Here is an 11,898-nt window from a genome sequence, read left to right as displayed (position 1 = left end):
GCCAACAGAACTACCTTAAGAATTGCTTTAGACCCACTTGCAAATGTGAGAAAACCAAAGTTAGTTTGGACTTCTTCCCAGTGTCCTGTTGTAACTGCGTGTGAAAAGAATCATTCAGTTGTCGCTTTTTGAACACAAACACAGAAACGTCGCTGTTTATCCAAGCTGACCACCTTCATAATTTGTCATTTGGCGTGACCCTTTTCATTGTCACTCATCATCCTCCCAGCTGCAACTGTCATTTGCTACAGTCAGCAGTTCACAGCAAACAAAGCCCAAAGCAGAGCAACAAAAGAGAGAAGACAGTGGGCAAACAAACTGGGAGGCAGACTAAATAACTGTGGCTTGTCTGCTGCGTGAGGGAAACACAACCCAGTGGTGTATGTGTGTGTGTCACTGGCTGGGCTATGCATCTGTGTGTGTGTGTGTGTGTGTGTGTGTGTGTGTGTGTGGTTGTGTTGGCAGCAAACATATGAAACAAAAGTGTCTCAGCTTCATGCATCTCCACAGCCGCAGCTGTTGTTGGTATTTAAACTTAATGCAGGTGTCAGTGCTGTTGTCTTTGTGGAGCTGTCACTGTGGATCTACCTTCGACATAACATCTGTGAATAAATCAACTTTGTAAGCGTGTGTGTGTTCACCAGGGACAAGCATAGGTGTCACTTGTACTTCAACACACAAACATCTCTTGGTGGTTTTAACAGAGTAAAGTGGAATCTGATGAGAGCTTAGGTGGCTCGCATGGTCTCCTGTTGTTGTGATATCCTGTAATGATATGAAAATATAATAACGAATCAAAGTGACTGAATAGGAACATATACCAAATGTATGTTGATCTGTAACTGCTACAGTTTTATATTTTCTTGACCTAAAAAATCAAGTCACTGGCTTTACAAGATAAGAGAAGAGTTGGGAAAATATTATGTAGAAAAAACTAAAATTCAAACAATAAAACAAGGTATAACAGAAGTACAATTGGGATAAGGGGACCGTAAAAATGAAAACAAAGGTCTTTCAATAAAAAGTGAGTGTTAAGAGGCGATTGTAAATATTCTACTGATTTGGCTTGAGATTTGGCTCAGGCATGAAGATCCAACACTAGGTCCAGATCGTATCCCTGAGTATCTCACGCTGGTGGCACGTGATGCCTAAAATAAAGCTCAACAGTTGAAATGAAGGAGATAAAATCATGGACTACTTCCTTGAGATGTGTGGTTGTTAAATACATATATAAACACATATACTCATGTCAGCATCATACATATCCCAGGAAATCACATAGAGTAACTCCCAGTAAAAGCTGTTGCTATTTTATTTTTTACACTTTTTGTATAGATTAAACTTGAGCTGCTTCTAGGTTGATTTTGTCCATTTTGGACAGAGTTAAAGGTAGCTAGCTGTCTCCAATATTTATACTAAGCTGTGTACTTAAAATGTCCAACATTTTTTTAAAGCTTGGCTCCTCAACTGAAGCCACCATTAGTTGGTTTTGGAACATTCCCTTCACCCCCGGCCTGTGTCCTACACTGAGTTGGTTGAGAGGTCTAACAGGTTGCAGCAGCTGTCTTGGACACACCAGGTGAGCTAACACTTGGGGGGAGATCTTTAGAGGTGGGATCCCAGGCTGTGCATCTCCTGCTGGGCTTACTTGATGATGGGATTGGCCCTCACCAGCAGGAGGTCATTCCAGTGTATGGACACCTGAGAACAGGCTGCTTGAATAGCCCTGTTTACAGCAGCTCACCCACCAGTATGCAAGGACATTAGGTTCCCATAGGTGGTGGCCAAAATAAACACCTGTCTTAGGAGTCAAAATAGAGAACAATCTTGCTGAATTCCACAGTTTCTGACAAACATTTTCAAACCAGCCATCGTCAGCATTTCACTAGTGTTTTGTTTTTGACATATCAGATACACGTAAATAAAGTTAGTGCTCATCACTCATACAGAATCCTTCATTCATCTTCATGACAAGTAACTCAGCCATGATAACAGATCAACAACACTATCTCTTGGAAACATCTGGGTGTGAGTCATAACGTGACCCCCTGTTTGAGTGTGTGTCTGTGTGCCCGTTGTTGTGGGTTTGACGATGTATGTCTATGTGTGAGAATTCCTGCGACTCTATGTGTGTTTTCATGCTCGTACCCTCAGAACATGTCCTATGCAGTGTACAGTGGCACCCCTATGGAAAATACACACAGTGCTAATGGGGGCAGACCAAAGTACAATCTGATCAAAAAAAAAAACACTTGTGAGAAACAGGGCCATCATGGGTCTCCACCTGTAAGCTTGTTTGAATATGTGTGTGTGTGTGTGTGAGCAAGACAGAGAACGTGACCTTTTACGATAGGTGTGGTTTTGTAGCTTTCTCTTGAAAACTGCTTACAAAGGAAGTGCCACATTGTCCTGCCAGACCCATTTTATTAACTCAAATGTTATTTGCCTCGCTTATAATTTATATACAGGTCTAATGCATTTTGGCAGCATGAAACACAATGAAAGATCTCCAGAGGAAAGATAAGTGATGGATAGAAAGTAGGAGAGAGTTGGACAACGGCACATCAGTCAAATCCTGCAAGCGGACATCATGTGTGAGAAGTCTGAGCTTTTTCTGACATCTAGTGGTCAGTTGTGGTTTGACTGAAACTGCTGCTATACCTGCAAAATGGAAATTTAGTTCAAATGCACATGCATGAAGGGAAAGCATTTATTATGTTCTGTCTATATTTTAAGATATATTAGAAACATTTAATGTATGTCTTACCTTGAAACAACTCAGTCTTTTATTGTGAATAGCTGGAATTATTTTCCCTTCATTGGAAGAACTATTCTTGTCAGAAAAATACGAGGACTGTAGGGCCTATTTTACATATTTGGGGTATATTTAGCAGTAAACATGGTGTGAGTGAGGTTGTTTCTTGGAAAACCTGAATTATATTTGCTGGAAATTCTACCCCCAGTTGCTCTTGTTAATCAGTTTATTTAGTTTAAGGTTATTTTGCTTATTTTCTTTATCGCTTTTGTTGTTTTTGTCCAGATGAATAAGCAGACAGTGATAGGTCTGTTCTGCATCGGTTTCTATGGTTACCATAAGGTCAAATGTAAAAGGTCAATGGAGAAACAGATGGCAATCTGGCTGTGTAAATGTTTGAAAGAGAGGGTGTGTGCCTGTGTGTACTGTACATGTTATCTGAAGACGACAGAACTGCAGTCATCCGAAGATAATGGCTGGTTTTAAGCTTAGTTCACTGATGTTGTGTGATAGTCTAACAAAGAGAAGTCACTGAAGAAACAAAATAATCCTGTTTGTTTGCTTGTTCACCTTTAAAATGAGTAAAATTGGTGTACGGAAACGTTTTTATAAACTGTTGAAGCCTGCATGGCAGTAGTGTGGGATAATTTCACTTGAGATTGCACCTTGTTTGAGCAAGTGTATCTGTGAAATATTATAGACCACTGCACTCTAGCAATAACAAAAAACCTCTCTTACATATCCAGAACAGTCGAAGAATATTGATTTGCACTGTGATTGAGATAAGTTACCTCTCCAAATCATTTTTGTACCACTCTCGCATCAGTTAAGATACATTTTCAGTGCCTGGGCTGCATCTGTTTCCTCTGCTGATTTGATGTCCTACATATTGTCCCTTGTCCTTTGCCATTGCCTTCTCTCTACAGATATAATTGGAGGAAAACCAGTGGCAGGAAGCTTACAAACTGACAATCTGATTTGATTGAAAACACGATAAACCCCACACTGGCCTGGGCATTCAATCTAACATCATTACCGACAAACAGCCGTCCCATAAACCCACTTCTTAATCCCAAAGCCTTTTTATTTTATGGTCAGTGTGCCACCCATTGCCACAAATCCCCCTCTGCCTCAGTCTTATCCCGCCCCCATCCCTGCTGTGTGTGTGTGTGTGTGTTTGTATGCGCAGGGATGAGTCTGAATTCAGGCACAGCTGGCATCATCATCCTATAACCTATTCTGCTCTGGGCATATCTGTGAATGCACTCGCATGAACTGACTACCTGCACAAGGTCAGACAGGCAACACACAGAGCAGTGCAGCCTGCTGGTCTGCCGTGTTGTCATTGACATTCTTTGTGGTTCTGCTGATGATACAGGATATTACGGACTTCCATCCTATTTTTGGGCTTCAAGTGCAGATCTGCTTGGTTGGACGGAAAGCTTTCTTAACCATCTCATCACTAGTGCACTCTTGGACATTTGGCTGCTATGAAAAGTGCAGGGTTATGAGATCCCCGGACAGAACAGGAAAGGAATAACTTGTCAGTGGATTGATGTGATACACAGTCCAGGTGTTTTTTTTATTGTTTTTGACCAACTTATTTGGAGATTGAAGACAACCTCATATTATTTTGATGTGTTTTGGACCAGACTGAAAAAGTTTTCCCCCGTCCTGCCTTCCAGCCTCCTCTGCATCCAGACTCCTGCATGAGGGACTAACAGAATCCAACTCGCATCTGGCCTACAAGCAACTCTGCTAGTTAATCACATTTACAGCTACGTTGGATTTTTATCATACGGCAGTCACACCATTACATGACGGTCATGTAAATAAAACAATTTAAAGGTTATAAAAGAAGAAGTGCGCGCTCTCGGCGAAGCGCAGCATCAGCACCAGCAGTCGATGCGCGTCCCCGCTCCGGTAGAGGCTGCCCGAGATCCCGGGAAGAGGAGTTGGAGCTGCGCGAGTTAAAGTTGGGCTAAAGGGGGTTGAGAGGATGCTGCAGAACAATCTACGGTCTAATTAACATAGCCTATGCGGAGAAACGTGTCCTAAGTGAAGGATGACTTGCAAAATACTGAGCATATGCCTCTTATTTTTGGGTTTTCAACATTGCTCATCACGTAAGTCTTGTGAAACACTGATTGTTCATCTATTATCGATCGCTAGAATATTATTAAAATATTTCAAAGTATATTTACATGTCGTATCTGCATATCGTTTAGCGTCTGCTTGAGAAAAAGTTGCAAGATAACCTTTGGTAATAAGTGGGAAAAAAAAACACTGGAGGGCCAAATGTAGCCTGGGGTGTTGGGATGTTTGAAGGGCAACACACGTTTGCGATATAACCAGACAGCCTTAAAATGCGGAGCATTAAATGTCACTGATTGTCTTGGCTATTGTAATTTCATTAAAGCATTGTTTTGTGTGATCGCCCGTCCAAAGAAAGTGCAAGAGCAAACCGCGTCGGTCCTGCGGAAGGTGCGCACGGCGATCCCCATATGCTCTGAACTGTCTGCATTGCAGTGCTTTCATTCAGCCAGCACGCAAGTTTCTGCACCGTGTGGGTTCAACTCTCTTCGTAAAGCACGATGCAGCTCGAGAGTCTGTTATGTTGTCTCTGATATTATCATCTCCAAAATCGCTATGACAGTGTGTGTTCTTGTCGCTGAAAATCCGCTTTCCAAAGTGGTGGTTTAGAGAGCAGGGCTCAGCGTCCTGACCGGGACCAGCCCACTGCAGTACTTTTTTTTTTGGGAAGCCTGTGTTCCCATCACCTGTCCATGAAAGCCCAGTATACTGCACATGACTAATTCACCTGGCAGAGTAATGATGCAAAATCAATGAAGCAGCCATGTGGTGGGTTTATAGTTGGACAGAGGTGGGGCTATGTTTAGGGTTCACATTGGTTTTAAGGTGTCATCTAAGCATCCATCACAGAGCTTGTATGCATATTAATAAGATTTATGCATGATGTCATTGTTAGGATGACCTCAGAGGATCTTGATTGTTCATTAACCCCATGCAGTGCAATGCATGACTCATTAGTTTTGATATGAGATTGGGGAAAGAGGGATGCTTTGTCATGTGACTTGTGGATAGTTGGGAATATGTATTAGTAGTTTGCTCCTTTCTGAGCTCTTTCTGTGAAATTATTGTTGGGAAATAATACTCCTGTCATGCATGTGAAGATATATGAAGTTTATTTTTTAAATGAAAAATGGCTTGTTTGTGGCGCCATGCTGCCGCTGAATCTCTGTCACAAGGTGGAAAGGGAGGGGTGCGATGATGCTGTAGCGTTATGGGGATTGAAAAAGTGAATGAACAGGAATGACTGCATCACATATTGCTAACCAGTAAGTGGGCGCTGTGGGTTTGGGCCTGCTGGTTCTTTATTGCAAGCCAACTGTATATAAGTGCACGGTGGAACCATGCCAGATTTAAATCGAGCCTCAGATCCCAGAGATTCACTGTGTGTGTGTGTGTGTGTGTGTGTGTGTGTGTGTGTGTGTGTGATGCATATGCATACATCTCAAGTTTATGCTCTATGTATTCTGTCATGGTTAGCAGCACGAGAGTCTGAGTGTTTGTCCATGTGAGGGGAATTGATATCTATAAAGAGGGGCGTATTTCTCCGTGTGGAAACTTTTTTCTAGGCAGTTTGAGATTTGAATTGAAGTCAGAATGTGATTCTGATGTGCTGTTTGTGTTTTTACTCTTGGCAGTAGTGCGGCACCACCCACTGTGATGCCCTACTGAGTATTAATGCTTTATTAAAACCCCATTGTCAGAACATAGTGCTGTTCATTTGCAGTATTTTTGATATAATATTAATGGATATCTTCATTCATGGTCTGAAACCTCCAGCTATCACGCATCGCAGGCTAGTGACAGTCAGAGGAGGTGTCTCTCTACATACTGTACCCAGCAGTAATGATGTGTCAGCCCAGACAGAGCAGCCTACACGCAGATTGATGATTCAGCAAGTGTGGTGCTAGAGCTCTACACAGCCTCACCGTTCCCCCTAGCCCCTTAAAGATAAATGAAGAAAGCGACTACTCTACGTGGTGCAGAGAAAGGAAGGAGGGAGGGAGGCATGCAGAATCACAAGGAGAGGGGTGAAAACCTGGTGACTGGGTGCTCTGCACAGCCTTCAGGTACACTTTAGCTACTGCAACATGACAACGCCCACTTAGTGAGAGAGAAGCAGACAGGGAGAGAGAAGTGAAAAATAGCAATGCAGCTATCAAGGTAATTCATAGTAATTGATGCTATTCAGAGTTGGGATGGAGATGAAGAGAGGACTCGGAGTGAGGGGAAGGATTCGTGACGTAGAGTAGGTGGGGGTATGGAGTGTGTGACAGTCTTGCCATAGGGAGGAGCTGAGGAGCTGAGTGGCCTGGGTTAACCTGCAGTAGTCTGCGATGGAGCTGCTCTCCACATTTAAAGTAAAATACTTTCCTCTTACTACTAATTGAGGAATTAAAACAGATCAATAAACATGAAGCCATTAGCAGTAAATGAACTTTCCCTGTGCAGCACAAAGCTTCTAAATATTTTTACTTAAATAGCCATTTGAGCAGTGGATCACTTAAAATGGCTTTACTTTGTAGTAATGGAGTAATGCACCAAAGCTCTGTTATTGATCATGTGCAGCATAGCAGGGACTTCTGTCTGATATATATGGTGAGAACACTTCTTAGGGAGGCAAACAGAGGCACATAGTCAAGGTCATATTTCCCTTGCTCAGCATGCTTCCTCCACCAGAATGTGCAGCGTGTCCTTGCATGAAAGGTGACAGAACTCATGTGACTAACTCATAGCTACCGGCTGAGGCAGAAAATGGTGCATTTGTGCTGTATAATGGCTCATCTGTGTTTCATGTAGTATTGCGAGGCAGCGGATGAAAGCTCTCTTCCTTCTCATCTTTTCATTGTTTTTGCTTTGATTGCTTAGAACCGTTAAAATGTAAGTATATGCAGTCCCTGTTCTCATCTTGTGTCATCTGCAGCCTGCATACTAATTCTGCTAATGTCTCCTGTTTCCAGCCACTGTCTGCTGCCTTTTCTCCTGTGCTCTATGACCTTTGTGACTGTAAGAACAGGAATTACAAGGACAAGAGTCCTGTTTGCCTGTAAACAACTCTAAACGTTTAGAGATGTTTATACTGATAGGATTATTTCTATTTCCTGTACACACACACACACACAATCAAATTAAATCACAATCAAATAAAACCCAATACAGAACCCAGCCCATATATATTTTAGCCTTATCTTTATTAAATCTCCTAGGAGTATTAAAGAGCATACTGAGACAGTGTTTCTCTTGCAGCTCGAGGTGAGGGCATCGTGCATTTATCCTCAGCCGTGACACAAGCAAGATTAGGTAGAATTATGATCAGTTGTAATAGCTGTAGGCTGGAGAGCGAGCCCAAGCATATGGGTGATGGTCCTATCAGTCTTGTAAACCACATGCAGACTAGCAACTCGACATGTCTCAGTTTGTCTTGGACTTTTCTGCCTATGAAATTCCAAAATCTTTGAAGAAATAACACAGAAATACAGAGACACCCAGGCACCGACAGGCACGCACACACATCCCCCGATGTGACGCCGCATCATTCTTATTCTGCCTCTGCAACACTGAACAACACAAGACCAGATCCATTTTTGGAACAGGAAGGCAGTGTTGCGCAACTGCATGACATTTACAATAGTTTATCTCAGAGATAGTGTGTGTTATCGTCAGTAGCTCTTATTCATTTTGATGCACCCTGTGAAAGCACATGTCAAAACAGTTAGTTGGCTATTTAGGTGCTTTATTGTTGAATATGAATCTGGGACCTCACTCATATATCTTTGTCAGCAGAAAGCCTAAGTGTGTTTGTGCTATTTAATTGGACTGAGCTGGCAAAATGTCTATTTAAGTCTCATGGAGCATGTACTAACCTCTAATTAAACTCCAAATGGTCTTTTATTTATTAAGCTGTGCAGCTGTGACGCTCTTAGCTGCCCAGAACAATCCAGAATTTTGAATGTGATTTGTGAATGCTGCATTATGAGAAATCCTTCTCAATAACTCCTGACCTTGATGTCTTATTGCAGATGAATGTGTTGATCCACTGGTCTCCGGGCTCTATGCCTCCTCCTTCTTGGCGTCCTCCAGATATAACTTTCTGTACTCTGCCAATTTTGCCAAACTGTATGGTAAGTTTCTTATTGTAGCATTGAATTAATTCATTCATTCATTGATTAATTTCATTGAGTGTAACTTATAACATTATTGGTGACTATGGCCCATTTAGGCAGGCACATTAATGTATGTGTGTTTAGTCATGATTTCATCTCTGTCAAATTGTAACACTCTTTCCTCCCCTCAGGCAGCAGTGGCTGGTCCCCAGCTCCCAGGGACAAACAGCCATGGCTGCAGGTAGACCTGGGCAGGAAGTATCGACTGAGGGCCATTGCCACTCAGGGGACCTTCAACTCGTATGACTGGGTCACCAAGTACACCCTGCTCTATGGAGACCGACCAGACTCCTGGACGCCGTACATCATGGATGGAGGAAACTCTGTAGGTGATCCAGGATAGTGTGGGTGGGATGAGGGCCATAACAGGGATGAAGGGAGGATTAACTAGTCAAACATGATCTTTACAGATGATTCTCCAGGCAGTGTGTGTTCCATTATATTCATTGTCACTGGCACAGAAACAAAGACAGCACAGCATATTATCTCTCTCAAGACCGACAAAGCTAATCTCATCATCATTTCATCTCCAGTCTCTAAATAAGGTGTTAACACTTTTGCCATGACTCAATAACTCTCTCTTTTATTTCCTGTTCTAATCTGGTTGCAGACGCTGCCTGGGAACTGGAATTATTATCAGGTGAAGAGGAATGTCTTCCATTACGCCTTTACTGCTAAACACATTCGTCTGCTTCCTCTGGCGTGGAACACAGAGAATGGAGGGAAGATTGGTGTGAGGCTAGAGCTGTTTGGCTGCTCTTATGGTAAAAATGACTGATGCATAGGAATGTAATGCCTTTGATTTAAATCCAAGGACATTCTACAATCCTACTTAATCATGTTTCAAAATATGCCACTAAATCCAAGTACCAAGTATGCTACAATATGTTCCTTGTTAACAAACGACTAATCTCACCTGATTTCATCCAAAGGAAGATCACATAGCTAAATACCAACACATTTGAGGAGCTCCAGGAAATGTGCCAGCTAACATTTACTTGTACAGTCCTTAAAACCTTTAAATGCTGCCTAAGACTCTGTATAACCGTATGCACATCAAATAAACTTTGAACAATATTTTCTAAATCTAAATCCAATTAAGTGGTTTTGGAAAATAATCAATACATTTTGAAATTTTGTCTGCAGATTCCTATGTGCTACAGTACAACGGCGATGACTCAGTGGTCTACATGTACCCAGGAAAGAGGTCACGTACACTAGAGGACGATATTTCCATTAACTTCAAGACTCTGGAGCAGGATGGTCTGCTGTTACACAGTGAGGGGATTCAAGGAGATCTCTTTACCTTGGAGCTCAAAAGAGGCCGTCTTTACCTGCACATCAGCCTTGGTACAGTCTATGTTGTTTGCTGGATAAAGTTGAAATATTTTGGACATGCCTTTATTATACACACTGGGACACCCCATAAAGTTGAAATTTATGGAAGGGCTCTTGTTGAGAGTTTCGGATAAAGAAAATATCTGACAATGACATCAATCTCAAAAAGAGGCAGGCTTTTCTGCGAGGGGATATCTCAATCTCTGCTTATCTGGAGTCCTACAGTTCCTTTATTGTAAAAAGGTTTTTCTCTCAGCTTTGCATTATTTAGAGCTAATCTGAGCATTTGTTTACCCTCTGTTTTTCAGGAAGCAGTGTAATACACAAAGTTGATGGTCGAATTACACTGACTGCTGGCAGCCTTCTTGACAATCTACACTGGCACTATGTCACCATCAAGCGCTATGGTCGACAGGTGAACTTCACAGTGGACAGTCAGACAGTGACGGGCATCTGTAAAGGAGACTTTACACACCTGGATCTGGATACGCAGGTACCCCATGGACGCATATATTTATATGTAGTTAAAGGATATATGAAATCCACAGCTAAGATCAGTAGAGGAAATGGTTTCTGTTTGATGATGACTGAGTGCCTTAATACCTTTTTCCTAGTTATATGTAGGAGGAGTCATAGAACAAAATTTGCCTCACCTGCCCACCACACCAAATTTCCGGGGCTGTCTGGAGAATGTCTTCATCAATGACGTCAACATCATTAACAAGGCACAGAACGAAGACTCTGACATCCACATCCCGCGAAAGGTCGGCTAAATGCTAACCATTATACAATAATCCAGTAGTAAAATCACTGTCAAATATATGTTTCATGGAATATAATAGCAATGAGTGTAACCTATATGGTTGTATTTGTCTGTCTTCCCTCAGAAAAAGTTACATTTTGCCTGCAGGGACATTCTGCTCAAACCGATGACTTTTGCTGGGCCAAACAACTACCTGCAGGTGCCGGGCTATTTCAGGAGGCCCCGTATGTTTGTCAAGTTTAAGTTCCGCTCATGGGACTACACTGGGCTGCTGATGTTCACACGATTTGCTGATGACCTGGGTGCCCTTGAGCTGGGCCTAAGCGAGGGACAGATCAACGTCACTATATTCCAACCTGGCAAGAAGAAACTCCAATTTGCTGCAGGTGGGCTTATGCAATTTTGGCCTTATCAAATATGACAGAAAAGATTACATTTAAAGATTTTGGATAACACAATGCCTTAAGCTCCTCATGCAATTGACAGTTCGCTAAATCCTGCCCCCTAGTTACTGTTGTGCCTATTCTGCATGATACCTTCGATTTACAGTGATATAGATGACAGGCTACTCACAATTCTTCACATTTTTAAACAATTGATCCTTGATCACAGACCAAGGCAAAAGTTATTTTTTGTAGCCAATGGTTGCTAAGCTATTATTAGACTTTTATGCTAAATTTCATGCAATGTATCAATTGGGATACTCCTGAGTACACTTTTGTACACTGTGCACATGATGTACTTCCTAGCATAGGGTGCTAAAATCAGCAAGGTAGTGTTGTCTCAAT

General features: G+C 42.1%; 1 protein-coding gene across 1 annotated transcript in view; it reads left to right on the top strand.

The window, feature by feature from the left end:
* The first annotated feature begins 4,328 nt into the window (after positions 1-4,328).
* The window catches only part of cntnap1 (contactin associated protein 1), a 20,358-nt gene continuing 12,788 nt past the window's right edge, over positions 4,329-11,898 (top strand). Inside the window, exons 1-8 of the mRNA XM_019258704.2 lie at positions 4,329-4,881; positions 8,866-8,967; positions 9,141-9,334; positions 9,620-9,773; positions 10,156-10,359; positions 10,656-10,840; positions 10,962-11,111; positions 11,235-11,496. Of these exons, the coding sequence (XP_019114249.2) occupies positions 4,821-4,881; positions 8,866-8,967; positions 9,141-9,334; positions 9,620-9,773; positions 10,156-10,359; positions 10,656-10,840; positions 10,962-11,111; positions 11,235-11,496 (1,312 nt within the window). The 5' untranslated portion in view covers positions 4,329-4,820. The remainder of the gene's footprint in view (positions 4,882-8,865; positions 8,968-9,140; positions 9,335-9,619; positions 9,774-10,155; positions 10,360-10,655; positions 10,841-10,961; positions 11,112-11,234; positions 11,497-11,898) is intronic.

The sequence above is a fragment of the Larimichthys crocea genome, chromosome XII (genome assembly GCF_000972845.2).
Source record: "Larimichthys crocea isolate SSNF chromosome XII, L_crocea_2.0, whole genome shotgun sequence".
In the NCBI taxonomy this organism is placed as follows: domain Eukaryota; kingdom Metazoa; phylum Chordata; class Actinopteri; family Sciaenidae; genus Larimichthys; species Larimichthys crocea.
The sequence above is the reverse complement of the archived record's forward strand: the minus strand, read 5'-3'. Positions and strand labels throughout refer to the sequence as shown.